The following is a 15,565-nucleotide window of genomic DNA, read 5'->3' on the forward strand; positions in this document are numbered from 1 at the left end:
AGGGAGGGAGGGGCGGGCTTATAGAAACTTTACCTCCAAAACGTAAGGACGTAATGTGAGGATGAAAGTGGGATCTTGGGAATTGTAGTTCAAGGGTACAAAATTCTAATTACACAGGATAAATATTTAAGTACAGTGTGTTGGAGAATCTTATGCCATTTCCAGAATACAATTTTTAATCAGAGAATTAAGACTCTTATGCCTTATTATTTCCAAACCTACAGAATTCAACAGACAAAGGCAAGGTGGTCAACCCCTGTTACCCTCGGGATTACGTGACTACCCTAACAATGGAACACATCTTTGGAAGTCTGTGCACAGAAGAGTTCAGACCAACCAACTATGACTCGGGATACTCAATTGTCTTGGAAGGAACTGGGGACCCTACTTTGTGCAGAGAAAAGGTGTATTCCCTCTTTGACTTTCAAGTCTGTCGCAACTGGGAAAACTGTTCATTTGACAGGGTCTATCAGCCAACGGTTAAAGGAACATTTGTGGTAAGACCGAATCTCACGGAAGATTTCATTTCTCTTTCTTCAAGAGGAATTTCTCAACCCTTCATCCCTCCCCCCACAAATATCTCACCCACTCCCTCACACACCTCCCCCCTTTTATAGCCATCCGAAGAAGAAAATTGCTTTTGTCTGGTTTGAATTACAGGCTTTTTCTGGATTCTACTATATCGCCCATGCTTTGAATCTCACGGGCAGCTTTTCTTTAGATGCCTTTAACGCAAGCACCTGGGATTTCTGCCTACAGAGCTGGAGTCAGGTCAGTGGGGCTTCTTCTGAAGTGTCAAAAGCCTTGTAAGAATCTTGTTGGTACATTATTGTTTGCATATTGTTTCCTCCATTCCTCTCCTGGGAGCTCCTCGAGAGGAGGGACCGGTTTGTCTTGGGTTGTTGTCTGTCCTTGTATCCCAACACTTCGGAGAATACCTGCAGATAGGAGATACTGGCGGACTCTCTAAGTCTCAACAGTAGTGATCTACCTGTGGACACAACGATTATTTCTTTAGTGATTGTCTAAATCACAAAACAGCAACAATCAGAAAGGCCAGCTAAATGTGCTTTTCAATTATTTACCTTTAGACAAATAAATTGTAATGTTTAAAATGTCCCAAGAACTTTTCATTCAGCCCCTCTATGTCTCCATCAAGATTCTTCCATTCATTCTCATGGACTTTCTCTCTTCTACAGCCACAGAGAGGCCGTATTACTCTCTTTTTTTGTTTATTTTGTAGTATTTCATAAATGTTCTTCCAGGTGTCTTTATCTTTCTTTGCATATCCATATGAATTGCATTATATATTACATGACGTGAATGGAGCATCATTTCTTTATTCTCCTTTTGTAAGATATCCAGGTTGCCTCTAATTTTTACCCAGAGAGCACAGCATCTCAGAGTTGAAAGAGATGTTAGAGTTCATCTTGTCTAACCCATGTCTAAGCAAGAATCCATCCCCCAGCCTACCCATCCAAGGAGTCATCTGTCCTTTGCTTGAAGAACTCCTGGAAGGAATTGAGAAAATCTTTAAGCTTTCAAGTTTTTGTTATTTTTGATAATACTTTCAAAGTATTTTCCCAACAATAAAAATATATACTCAGAGGATAGAATTCTTTTTACAGCTTTTATTTGCATGGCTACATTCCTTTTCAGAAAGTTAACTGTGTGTGTTGCAATGCTACCAGTAATGAATGTGTTTATTTGTTTTTTCCTCTAGCATTGACTTTCTCGGCTTTTCATTATCTTTGATGATTTTTTTTAAATTTCTTTTTTAAACCCTTAACAACTTCTGTGTATTGGCTCCTAGGTGGAAGAGTGGTAAGAGTGGGCAATGGGGGTCAAGTGACCTGCTCAGGGTCACACAGCTGGGAAGTGTCTGAGGCCAGATTTGAACCCAGGACCTCCCGTCTCTAGGCCTGGCTCTCAATCTCCTGAGCTACCCAGCTGCCCCCGTCTTTGACGATTTTGATGAGTACTAGTTAGAATCTTAAAAGTTGTTTCAATTTGGTTATTAATGTGTTTGAGCATGTTTTTTTTTCCCAAGTGATTACTAACTTTTTTATATCCACTTTGGAAAATTGCCTGTTCTGTAAATTAAATCTTAATGCTTTCTCACTTTAATCCTGGGAATAAATGTAGGTGCCTTTTAGTATCTCCACCCTTAGACATTTATGTGTTCTGAAAGGCACAAATCCACAAATGTGTGTCTAACATGCCTCTGCTATGTCTGTATGTTTTTTAAATCTATTTTCTAGCTTCCTCTGATGCTGCCCAAGTTTGACGAGGTGTATGCCCGCTCCTACTGTTTCTCCGCTCACTATATCTATCATCTGCTAATATATGGCTACAAATTTACAAGAGAGACTTGGCCAAAAATACATTTTAAAAAAGAAGTAAGTGGGGAAAAAAAGGATACTGATTCTTCTCTCCCATTATTCCTCCCTCCTTAAGTAAATGCATTAACATGAAAGAAATTTAGAAAATGAGATGTTGGTGAATTTTACTCTTATTAAATTCAACTTTTATCAGACTACGGCATGGTGCTTCTATGGGCTAATGTATTAATTAGAAATCTTGACCCTTTGGACTCTATCTCCCAGAATTCTTTTTTCATTACCCAGCATCCTTTTCCCTTTGTCCCCAAGTTGCATGCTTATGTTTTTTGTATATAGTTGGCTGTAATTCCGCCTCTCTCTCTCTCTCTCTCTCTCTCTCTCTCTCTCTCTCTCTCTCTTTTCCTGTGTTTACAGCTGGGTGAGCTCTCTAGTTTTTATTTTCCTTTGCTCCGAGTTAGTCTTAATAAACTTTATAAATATAATATTTGGAGTATTTTCAATATTAATTTTAATTCTCACAATTTGACCAACCACAAAGGGATAAAATTCTCAGAATTTTTTTTAAGCCTTTGAGAAAAGAATTCTGGGAGATGGAGTCCAAAGGTTCAAGATTTCTAATTAATACATTAATGAGGGAGCTGAAGAATTTTGAGGTAAGCATCTTCTTGACCCTACCTTTAAATGGACATAGGGTTGTTGCCCAAGATTGGTAAAGGGAGTTAAGGAACTAAATCTTTGAGTAATTTAATAATGATGGCTCTGAATAGGAAGGTATTAGATTTAAATTTGAAAGGGACTTACAATGCCCCCTTCATTTTACAGATGAGGAAACTGAGGCCAGAGAGAACTGACTTTGAGGTCACATGGCTACTAAATAGTCAAGTTGGAATATGAACCCAGGTCCTCTGATTCTGAATTCTGTACTCACCGTCCTCTACATTTCCCTCCTCCCTTTAAAGAAGATGGTGGCAACTCTTCTCTCTTCTTCACTGAAGCCAGGTTGAGGGTTAAAATTATAGCATGAGGGATTTAGGGTAGCTCTAAATGGTGAAAAATCATGAAGTCTATACTTGCCTAAAGAGGCTGAGAGGTCTCCTTTTAGAAGATTTGCTAATGTTTTGGGATGCTCCTGCCTAATCTGGGAGAGTGAGTACACTGGCCCTTCAAGGGCCTTACAGGCTGGGAGGTTTTCATTTTGGCTGAAGTACCATCTTGTTTATACCTTGTTAGTTCCCCATTTCCTTTGAACCCAGGAAGAGTTTTTAGGTCTTGGGAATATGAGAAGGCCAAAGATGATTTAGCTATATAAGGGGAGCCTCAGTTTCCTCATCTGCCAAATGAACTGAAGAAAGAAGTGGCAAACCACTCCAGTATCTTTTTTTAATTTATTTTTTAATTTTAATAAATTTCCATGTAAGTTTTCTGAAGTTAAATGATTCATGTTGTCTCCTTCCCTTCTTTCCTCCCTCCTCCCAGAGCTGACAAGCAATTCAATCTGGGTTATATATGTATTATCACACAAAATATATTTCTATATCATTCATTTTTATAAGTAAATAATCTTAAAAAATTAAAACCCTAAATCATATACCCAAATAAACAAGTAATAAATCACATTTTTCATCTGCATTTCTACTCCAACAGTTTTCTCTAGGGGTGGATAGCATTCTTTTTCACAAGTCCCTTAGAATTGTCCTGGATTGTTGCATTGTTGTTAGTAGCAAAGTCTTTCACATTTGATCATTCCACAATGTTGCTGTTACTATGTATAATGTTCTCCTGGTTCTGCTTATTTCACTCTGCATCAGTTCATGGAGGTTTTCCAGCTCTTTCTGTTATCATCCTGTTCATCACTCCTTTTAGCACAATAGTATTCCATTGCCATCATCTACCACAATTTGTTCAGCCATTCTTCAGTTGAGGGACATCCTTTTAGTTTCCAATTCTTTGCCACCACAAAAAGAGCAGCTAGAAATATTTTTGTACAAACAGATCCTTTCCCATTTTTTTTATCTCTTTGGGATACAGACCTAGAGGGTGGCATTGCTGCATCAAAAGTTATGCATTCTTTTATAGCCCTTTGGGCATAATTCCAAATTACCCTCTAGAATGGTTGGATCAGTTCATCAGCAATGCATTAGTGTCCCAATTTTGCCATATTCCTTCCAACATTCATCATCTTCTTTTACTGGCATATTGGACAGTCTGATAGGTATAAGGTGTTACCTCAGAGCACTTTAATTTGCATTTCTCTAATCAAGAAGGATTTAGATTTTTTCATATGATTATTGATCCAGTCCAGTATCTTTGCTAAGAAAACCCAAATGGAATCATTATGAGTCAGACTGAAAAATGACTGAACCAACAAATGAATTGCTCTTCCAGTACTAATTTGGGACCTTGTGACATGCATCAACATATCACACCAGTTCTTTGGGCTACTTTCTTTTCCTAAAGAATCTAATTAAAATTATGTAGTTATGACTTTTAGATGGCATCCACTGATGATCTCACTCTTGATAGAAATAGATGTGGAATCAGCTTAACAAGAAAAATGGTCTGCATGTTGTTCAGTCATTTTCTTTCATATCTGACTCTTCATGATCCCATTATGGATTTCCTATGCTAAGATACTAGAATGATTTGCCATTTTACTTCTCCAGCTCATTTGGCAGATGAGGAAACTGAGGCAAATGGTAACCCAAGCTAGTAAGTGTCTGAGGCCAGATTTGAACTCAAGAAGATGAATCTTCCTGACTCCAGGCCCAGCTTCTAACTAACATGTTATCTAATTACCTGCACAATTCACATCTTATCCCTGCAAACTACATTGAGTTTAAGACAACAAAAACATCCTCATTCTCCAAAGGAGAATTATGACTATTGAGTGCACTGCAAGAAATACAGAATTAGTTTTGTTAGGGAATTGTACAAATTTCATCTGAGGCTACTATGTAGGAGGTTAAAAATTTTATATTGCATATAAAATTGGTGAATTGCCCTCTTTATTCTCTCCCTCCTTCCCTTAATTCCTTCCTTCTTTTTTCTCTTTCTTTTCTTTTTTCTCTTTCCTTCTCTTTTCTCCTTTTCTCTGTCTTCTCTTTCTCTTTCCCTCTTTTCATTTTTTCTTTCTCCTTCCTTCCCTTTTTTCTTGTTCTCTCTTTTCACATATTCTATGTTTCACTCTCCCTCCTTTTCCTTTCTCTTTCCCTTTTGCCACTTATTTCTCTTTCATGGAAAAAGGCAGAGAGTAATGTCCATCTCAGAAAGGTTCTATTTATTGAATTGAGCCAGACATTGGGAGAGGACAAGAAATAAGTAAGGGGAAAATAGGGAAAGGAGAAGTAAAGAAAAGAGTTCTAGATTAACTGCTGTAATGATAAAGTTCAGATATTCTAGGTCTGCAAAGGACCTCAAAGGGCAGTTAGTCCAACCCTCTTCCCTTTTGCCAGGAAAGGAAAATGAGTCTTGGCGATATGGAGGTCACACAGCACGTGTCAGAGCCATGATCTAAAACTAAGCCTCTGATTCCTGGTCCTTTCTCCTACCATCTTTTCTATTCCCCAGTCTTAAAGGAATCACATCAAGTTTTCTGCTGTTTTTCCTATAAAGTATTTGCCCACCCAAACCCAACTTGGACAGATGATCTCTTCCATTTTGGGCACTGGCTCCTCCATAAGGTATGGTACCCAAAGGACTGCCATGTCATATAGATAGATATATGCCATAAGATCCCAAATTAGCATTGGAAGGGCAGCTTATTTGTTGTTCAGTCACTTTTTGTCCAACTCTTTGTGATCCTATTTGGGCTTTTCTTGACAGACATTGGAGTAATTTGCCATTTCCTTCTCCAGCTCATTTTACAGAAGAGGAAACTGAGGCAAACAGGGTGAAGTAACTTGCCTAGAGTCACATGGCTAGTTTGCCATTTCCTTCTCCATTTCATTTTACAGATGAGGAAACTGAGGTAAACAGGGTGATGTGACTTGGCCAGGGTCACACAGCTAGTAAATATCCAAGGTTGAATTTGGATTCAACTCTTTCTGACTCCAGTCCTGCCACTCTGTCCACCACACCACTCATAGTGGACAGCTATGGGTCACATAGTTAAATCCCCTCATTGTACAGATGAGGACACCAAGTTATAGAGAGCTTGTAAAACATTGGAGACATATTGAGATAATGTGTGCCGGGGCTACTTAGAAAGCATTTCTCAGTCAGTTCAAAAAACATTAAGTACCTACCATGGACAGAGCTGAGTGAGGAGGATACCGAGACAAAAGTCAAAGACAGTCATCCTGATGGAACTTGTATTGTGTCAGGGGGAAACGCCGCTACCCAGGGAAGAACGTACAAAGTCTGTACATGGAACAATGAATAGATAGATAGAGGGCACCAGTCCTGGAGTCAGGAAGACCTGGATTCAAATCCAGCTTCAGACACTGCTTAGCTGTGATACTTTGAGCAAGTGACTTCACCTATCTGCCTCAGTTTCTTCATCTGTAAAATGAAGGAGTCAGATTCAGCCTATAGAATCTCCTCCAGCTCTATATCTATGAAAGAAAGTAATGGAGTTGGGGAGAGGGCTTGCTTGGTGGGAGAGTTCTATCCTGAGATAGCTATAGCAGACAGTATTACTATTATTAATTAATTACGTATTTAAAATAAGAAAAAAGAGGCTCAGAAACCTGAAGGGACTACTAGTAAGCATCAAGGCAGGGAAAGGAAGGGAATACATGTTGATGAAGCGCCTACTCTGTGCCAGGCACTGTGCTGATGCTTTAGAAATATTATCACATTTGGGATAATATGTGAGTCTTCCAAGGTAGAATTTGAACTCATCCCTCCCAACCCCACGTTCAGTTCTGTCGCCATTGTACTCTACTGTCCCAGCCCTGTTATTGGAGCTTCTGGCCTCCCCCCACCCGGTCTGAGGCTTCTCCTTTCCCCCCTCCAGGTGGAGAATAGCAGTATTGCTTGGTCTCTGGGCTACATGCTGAACCTCACCAACATGATTCCGGCCGAGAGCCCCCAGATCCAGCTCCCCATGAAGCCCCAGGTGTTCACGGGAGTCATGTTCTTCTTCGCTGGGGTGGCCCTGCTCTGCCTGGTTTTCCTGGTTTACCTCTGCGTGGTGGCCAGGCTGCAGAGCAGCTCCCAGCATGTCATCCATCCCGGCTTTGATGCCGAGTGAGCCCCGGAGAGCTGGACTTGGTGAGTGGGAAGGCATTCAGGAGTGGGCAAGGCAGAGCTCGGCAGGGACGCACGAAGCAGAACGCGTGGGAGAAAGGAGGATCCAAGGAGACCTCCCTGGAGGAAGCCCCTGAGCTTGACCTTCTTTATCTGCCTTCCCTCCCCTCCAACAACCCTCCATCTCATCAATTCATCCCAAGGCAGGTTAGAGAAGAGAAGGGAGCAAGTGTCATTGGATTGGAGTCAGGAAACCCGGGTAGGAATGAGTCCTCGAACCCGGGTGACCTCAGGCAAGTCCTCGTCCCTCTCTGGGTCTCCGATACCTCGCCTTGAGAAGAAGCGGGTTAGACTAGATGACCTCGAAGGCCCCCTCTGCTCTCAATATTCAATCCTTCGATTCTGTGAACATTCAAGGACAGACATTGCAGAAGTCTTCTAGCCTGAAGGTCCTCTCATTTTAAAATAAGCAGCGGCACAGAAAAGACTCTCCAGGGATCATCTTCCATCTTGCCTCCCCAAGAAACATACCCTCTGACTCATGAATTTGAAAGAAAGCAGCATCCTTGAAGTCAGGTCTGAAACACCAGAATTCTCAGAAAACTGTGCCTGGCATACAGTAGTCACTTAATAAATGTTTATTCAATTGGATTGTTCTTTGTGGAAAACACAGTGCTTTGTAATGCCCATTAGGACCTGTGAGATGGTCAAGCGGCTCAATCTTGTGTCCTTCTATTATTAACTCTTAAATGGCACCTCCCTGCCCTAAGGGTCTTCCTGGCTGGAATACCCCACGCCAAGGTCTCCTATTAACCTTTGGGTATTAGAGCGACTCTGCTGGGCACCAGGATGTTACTCAGCTCTACTCCGAAGAGGAATCCAACCCAGGAATCCCTTTCTTCATTCCTTAATCCTTATCCTTGTAGAACGAAGGAATGCCAAATGTTTCTCCGTTCTTGGCTTCACGAGAGGTGGCCCGCTATTGCAGAAATGGTATCACCCTCTGCTCTGTTCTGTTCTGCCCACTTAGACTCTCCCCTGCCCTGATTCCAGCCTCCTTATTAGCACTTGAAGCCGGACCCTCCATCGTCCGGCTCCCTCCGGCATAGAATCCTTGGATACCAAGTCATCGCTTGGGTTGGCCTTTTGCCTTGGGCTGCCAGCTAGCCAGTCACTGGAAATGGAGGAGAGCATTGATTCCGAGCTTTGGAGGGCATCTAGTTCGGCCCATCCTCGTACAATGTGAGCACCTGGAGGGCCAGCAGGGGCTTTATTCGGAATCTCCTTTGGATCCCCCGTGGCTGCCACACACTCGGTGCTTAGTGTGTGCTTTGGGGATTTCATGGGTCGTGTTGGATTTCCTACCACCCCCACAGGCGTGCTTGACGCCTTTAAAAAGAAAACCGGAATGAAAATCCTCAGCTCATAACTTAACCGTCCGTTTCCTTCCCAAGTCTACAGGTCTTGGACCTGGACTTTGGACCGTGTAGACCTCTTCATCCAGAGATCCCGGACGCGTCGGGTGTGGGAAGCCGCCCTCACTTTTGAATTCAGGGCACGAAGGTCAGATTCCAAAACAGTTTTACAAATCAAAAATCAAGTGACTTAAAACGGTGGCATTTGATGTATGAAATAAAGGATGAGAACTTGTCCTTGGCTGGAAAGTGTGTGTGTTTGTTAACGTGAATAATCCTCCCACACACACACACACACACACACACCTCTAATATTCCTAAAGCATTATCTGAGAAATGTTAAAAGTGTTTAAAACTAACTTAAAGAGTTTTTATGAATGAGAAACTGAGCTAGGTCTGCTTACAGGCAGCCCCCATTTTGCAGCCCATCTGTACCATCTGAATAGTATATTCACAGTTGGTTGAGCACAGTGCCTTACACAGAGTAGGTGCTTAATAAGTGTTTATTGATGGGTTGATCCTGGACTGCAAACTCCACATCACTAGACCCCTCTGTGGTGGCTTTGGCCCCTCGCTGCTGCTCCTCTGAGCACTAGCGGCCCAGTGCCTCAGGGAGGACCAGGCTCTACCCAAGCAAAGCAGAGGGGGTATCACTGGACCACTGAGGCACTTTGGAGAGGCAGCAAAGGCGTCTGAGGGGAGCCATGGAAGATCTCCATGAGGAAAGGTTCCCCTGTGTTCTCTCAGCCCAAGGCACGTATCCCATATCACCAGAAGGAGAAAGGGAATAATAATAATAATAATAATAATAAACAACTAGCATTTATATAGTGTCTATGTGCCAGGCACTGTGCTAAATGCTTTACCAACATCTTTCTCAAAACAACCCTGGGAGGTAGGTTGCTATTATTATTCCCATTTTACAGTTGAGGAAACTGAGGCAGAAAGCAGTTAGGGGACTTGCCCAGAGCTGTGTGGAGATTGAGATAAGTGACAATAAAGCGAGGGTGTTTCATGGTGTGGGGTCCCTCTTCCAGTGAGTGGGAGGAGAGCCAGGGCTCAGCGTCAGGAATGAATTAGGTGATTCTCCTCGCTCATCCATCAATAAAGCATGTGAAGACTTTCCTGGCAGACTGGGGGGTTGAGACCGATTTGTCCCAATGGCCATGAAGACGGCTGAAACGCGTGCTGTGGAGCGCTCAGGGCTGGGTCAGACATGGAAGAGGCCAAGGTCTTCCCCTGCATCCTGGGCCATCACTGGCCATCCTGACTTTTGTCTTCCCTCCCACTGGACTTGGATGGCTTTGGAAGACAGAGCAAGGCTGACGACTTTGGGCAACTTGGCCTCATTTCAATCCAATTCATGCACAAGTCAAGATATTACCTGTGATGCCATCAGGCTTCTTCAAAAAGGAAGAAGAAACAACAACAATCAATCAGCAGCATCTTTTTTTAACCCTTCACCTTCTGTCTCAGAATCAATGCCCTGCATCAGTTCCAAGGCAGAAGAGTGATAAAGGTAAGACAATGGGGGTTAAGTGACTTGCCCAGGGTCACCAAGCTAGGAAGTGTCTGAGGCCAAATTTGAACCCAGGACCTCACATCTCCAGAGGCCTGGTTCTCTATTGAGTCACTTAGCTGCCCCTCAGCATCATCTACTAATTGCATATTCTATGACAAACACTGAACTAAAAACCAGAGACAGAAGTGAAATAATGTCTGTCCTCAGGAAGCTTACATTCTAGTGGGGGAGACAAATTCTATGTTCACATATAGAAAATATGTAAAAACTGACTCTCAGATAGTTTGGGAAGGGGATGTCCTCACAGCTTGGGGACCAGGAAAGGTTTCTCCTCCAGGAAGCTTTCCTACATCAGCCCAGTCCAAAGTACCACTTAGAGGGTCATCAATTTCCAAACCTGTGAGGTGGGTCTTATGAGTTGCCATTTTTCCTCTGTAATCTGGGTCTAACCCTTATGTGTTCTGAGTTACTACTCCTCCATTCTTGGGGATCCTCCTCCCCTGGGCCCTAAGTGATGATAGTCTGAGGCCAGAGAAAAGCCTGGAAGAGTCGGACCACCATGCTCTTTGAGGATGGCGAGGGAAGGAGCAGTGGCTGCTGGGGAATGTGGAGGCCCGACTACCCTGGTACGGGAGCTGCTCTGGAGAAAGAAACTGGACAAGAGGGGGACAAGATCTGGACAGGTAGAATTAAGGCTTTTTATCCCCTTCCTTTGTTGGCCCTTCTGAGAGCCTTTAGAGCCACCATTTGGGTGGATGGGTGGGTACCACAGAAAACTAGTTGGAATGAAGATCCTGGCCACCATGTGGGTAAGAGCAGTTGGATGCTTGGGCTTCCAGGGGCCACGGCCATGTCTCTGTTTATGGTGACTAGGACTGGCACCAGGAGAACTGAAAACAGGCTATGGCCAGTGATAGCTATTTGGCCTCAACTTCTCCAATGCCCTGGCCCAGTGCTGAAACCAATTCTAGGAAGGATAAGGCCAGAGAAAGAACTAGAAACTGGAGAGTGAGGCGGCTCCCCATGCCAGACTGCCAGCTGTCATGAAATCCAGGGGAAAGGATCTTCCTTTGCTTCGTTCAGCAACAGCCTCACTCGCAGAGTCAGATGAGAAACATCTCCTAAGAGGAGGTTGGTGGCCACCTGGCCTGAAGAAACAGGCCTTGCTTGACCTCTGCCGCTGTTCTCTCACCGTCTGGATGAAGGAGATTGGAGCTTCCCACCTTGGAAGTTTGACCCGATTTCTGGACCCAGTGCAGCATCAACGCTGCCCACTTCAAGTGACCTTCAGGACGTCAGCCCTGGAGAAGCTGAGAAAAGGGCTCGGCTGGCAGTGATGCCACACCTGGACGTGAGCTTAGATTAGAGAGCTATGTAGGAACTCAACCAAATTCTGAGTCTATTCCTCCAGAGAATGAGGCGGTGTAGGGGAGAGTATAGACCTTAAGACTGGCCAGGATATTTGTACATCTCTTCTTGCTCTATCTGCAAAGTAAATAACTCTTTGTAAAACCAAAGAAAAGAAACAGGCAGAAGAAGGGAAAGAGGGAGCGAGGAAGAGAGAAAGAGAAAGGTGGGGGGGAGAAGAAGAGAGAGGGAGGGAAAGGAGAGGGGGAGAGAGACAGAGAGAAGAGACACAGAGACAAGAGAGACAGAGAGAGTGAAAGTGAGAGACGGAGAGGAGGGAGACACAGAGAGAGACAGAGAAGAGAGACAGAGACAGAGAGAGAGAGAGAGGAGAAGAGGGAAGAGCAGTTGGGGAGGAGAGAAGAAAGACCACCTAGTGGAGTGGTGGGCTCTGGCCTTCTCTTGTATATAAGTACATCAAAACCTCTTTTAGTTCAATTGAAAATATTTAAAAATAAATATTTCTTCAGGCTAAAGTCCTTTCCAGATTTGCCTAAAGGAAGGAAACTTTATCAGGCCTTAATCAAACTTCTCAGGAAACAAAGCCTTTCACTAAGGCCTTCCACCTCCTCTCCTCTAAATCCTACCCTTTTCTTTGAGGAAAGTGTACAAAAGGTTAAGAATGAAAGCTAAGGCTTGAGGAAAGGATGAAGGGTGCTAAGCAGCCTTAAAAGGAGAAATCCCTTCATCCAGTAAAGGAGGCTGGCCTCACAGGAGAAGGCTTCCATTTACTTCCATTTCCTGCTGGGAGGGTTTGGGCCGTTTTAAGGGAACCAGAATCTCTCTTGGGGCCAGCTGGAAAGACTTTGGACTATGGTTAGAGCAGATGAAGTAAAACGTTCAGGTTGTAGGGAAGCTCTGGTAAAAGGCAGTGTGGTGTAGTGGGCAGACTGCTAGATGTGGAGTTGGGAAGCCCTGGGTTCGGATCTCAGCCTCACTTTTCTCGTCTGCTGGTTGGCTCACTGGTTGTCTTTGTACTCAAAGGGGACCGGAATGACCTCACTGAGGATGTCTTTTGACTGGAGCACAAACTGGATGTCAGCGAGGCAGAGCTGCCCATCGTCTCCCAGCATACGGTCCTACGGAAACCCTTTGGAGGTCCGGCCTCGGGGTCAGGCTTTCCCCTTTCCGGAAGGAGTCCCCGTCGCTCCAGTTGCGGCCAAAGGCTCGCCTGCTTTGTCCCAACAAGAACGCCACAGACTCTGTTTTGGCCTCAGCTGCCAAATCACTTGACTTCACCCAAGGCTCTAGATGGGAAAAAAGAAACCTGAGAAAGCTCTCTGGCTCCCAGCAACCTCTCTTTGTCTAGAGTTTTGGTAAATGTTCTGTTTTCTATTTCTATCGTGCTTCGTCTCCCAAACGAAACTGGACCAACAGGCAGGGCGTAAATCTTAAACTAAAAAACAAAACCCCAATCAAACATCAGGCATCACAAATCTAATCTTTATGGAATATGAAAGACAAAGGACGCACGGTAGAGAGGGTAGCAGAATGGATCTCAAAGCCAGGAGTTCAAGTCCTGCTTCTGGCCCATGCAGGCTGTGTGACCCTGGGCAAGTCACTTAGCATCCTATTATTCCCTGGCAGCTCCCTAACAAGACTCTAGGGAACAAAGCAGACCTGCACTGGTCCCTTTCTCTATAAAGGGCGGCGCTTTAACTAAAGCAGCTTTGGAACCAGAGGACTTGGTTAAGTGACTTGTCTAGGGTCACACCAAGTATCTGACAAAGGTAAGCTTCAAATGTAGGTTTTTCCTGATCCAGGAGTCCTCCATGGAGCTGAGCAGATCCATGAGGGGAGCCCCCTGGGGGCCCTCGCTGCCCCCCGCGCCTCCAGAGGGGGGTCCTTCTCCTCCTCCTCCTCCTCTTCCTCCCCAGGGTGGCTATCACCATCCAGGAAGACCTTTAGTGCCAGGGGCCGAAGGCCAAAGCGCTCTGCAGATGATTTCAGCACCAGGGAGATTTTGGTCAGCGTGTCCAGTAACTTGGTGACTGGCCACAGGCTGTAGGAGCAGAGGATGGCGGTGGTCAGCGGGTGCTTTGTGGAGGCCGAGGAGACGGCCTCAGGAAGGACATCGTGGATCTGGGCCAACCGCCTGCTCCGGGGGCCGTGGCAGCTGAAGCCCCGCACGAGCTCCTTCCGCAGACCCCAGGCCATAATCCTCCGCAGGCAGAGCTCGGTCAGGCTCCCCTCTGCCAGGTCAGAAGCCCCCACGAAGTCTACGGGGTCTTCATGGATTTCCACCCGGCCTTCTCGGCAGGGAGAGGGCGATGTCCTCCTGGATGGACACATCGGCTAGGAGGCTGAAGAAGCCGGCAGCCCTCACCCTGGCCAGGACCTTGTCCCGGATCTGAAGGCTGATCAGCGGGATGAGCTGCTCCTGCAGCTGTTCTGGGGCGCCGGGGGTCCCGGGGGTCCTGTGGGGGGCTTGGCTCAGGCTCTCCCTCAGTAGGGGGTCCAGCTCAGCCAGGGACCGAGAAAGGGCATCCAAGGCCTTGGTGACGGGGAGCCTGCGGCCCAGCGAGATGTCCTGCCTTCCGCACAGAAGGACCATCCTGACCATCTGCTTCAGGACGTGCTGACCCCTCTCGGCCAGCTTCTTCGTGCGCTCCAAGGCCGCGAACGCCTCGGTCTTGAGGGCCGCCCAGCCGTGCTCTTTGGACCTGCTGTGCCTCTCCAGGATTTTCTTGCTGTTGGACCAATCCTTCAAAGGGGTCGACACCAGGATGGCCTCTTTGTGGCTGCTAAATACGAAGCAGGGGCCACAGAAGACGCCGTCCAGGTGCCTGGAGTAGTGGGCGAACGGGTAGTTCTGGAGGAGCTGGACGCTGCAGCGCTGGTACTTCTGGCCGGCCCCCGAGCCCATCAGCCTCCTGGGGAACTGGAAGCTGGACCAGGGCAGCCACCGGCCAGCCGCCCAAGATGCCCCTCTTCTGGCCCCCCATCAGGCTCTGGCGCTGGAGCAAGCCGATGTCCTCCTGCCGCTCCTGCTGCTTGTCCTCCTGGCCAGCCCCGGCGCTGACCATTGCCCCAGCCCGCTGCCTGGTGACCGAGAGGTCCAGCACTTCCCCGCCGCCCAAAGAGGGCATGGGGGTCCTTCCCGCTGGGCCTCCTGTTCAGCATCCAGGTCCGGGTCCTCGGGCCTGGCAGGAGAAAAGGGAACACGGAGCTCGTTGAGCTCAGCCTCAGTTTCCCCACAGGACCCACAAGGCCCCTCGGAGGACACTTACAGGAGCAGGAGGGAAGCCCAGGTGCAGGGCAGCTTCGGGGAGGTTCCTGGGGTAGGTGGGAAGGACTTTCTCTTCCTAGCTCCAGCTGGCTTCTCCATCCTGGGGCTGGGGAGCAAAACAAAGCCCCATAACCTACCTGGGGATCCCATACACACCCTCCCCCACCTGCCCAACCCCAGGGGTGCAGGGGGAGGGGAGGAGGGGCCTCAGGAATAGGGGCTCTGGGTTCAAGGTGTGCTCTGGCCACCAGATCTGGGCAAGTTCCTTGACCTCTGGGGCCTCAGTTTCTCCATCTGTAAAATGTCTCATTGCTCTTGGGGTCACCGCCAGCTCCAAACCCGCTGCCCAGGATTTCCAAGGTCCTTCCTCCTTCTCTGCCCCGCAGATTACAGCTCTAAAACCTATTGACACCCTTGTTGGGGGGGGGATGGGAGGGCTAGAGAAGGAATGGGGAATAAA

General features: G+C 46.3%; 1 protein-coding gene and 1 pseudogene across 1 annotated transcript in view; one reads left to right on the top strand and one right to left on the bottom strand.

The window, feature by feature from the left end:
* Positions 1–7,539, top strand: part of ENTPD3 (ectonucleoside triphosphate diphosphohydrolase 3) — a 45,787-nt gene extending 38,248 nt beyond the window's left edge. The window contains exons 9-12 of the mRNA XM_044678871.1: positions 225–497; positions 661–771; positions 2,262–2,399; positions 7,300–7,539. Of these exons, the coding sequence (XP_044534806.1) occupies positions 225–497; positions 661–771; positions 2,262–2,399; positions 7,300–7,536 (759 nt within the window). The 3' untranslated portion in view covers positions 7,537–7,539. The remainder of the gene's footprint in view (positions 1–224; positions 498–660; positions 772–2,261; positions 2,400–7,299) is intronic.
* Positions 7,540–13,584: 6,045 nt separating this feature from the next.
* LOC123249739 lies at positions 13,585–15,204 on the bottom strand (annotated as a pseudogene).
* Positions 15,205–15,565: the final 361 nt, after the last annotated feature.

The sequence above is a fragment of the Gracilinanus agilis genome, chromosome 5, assembly GCF_016433145.1.
Source record: "Gracilinanus agilis isolate LMUSP501 chromosome 5, AgileGrace, whole genome shotgun sequence".
Lineage (NCBI taxonomy): Eukaryota > Metazoa > Chordata > Mammalia > Didelphimorphia > Didelphidae > Gracilinanus > Gracilinanus agilis.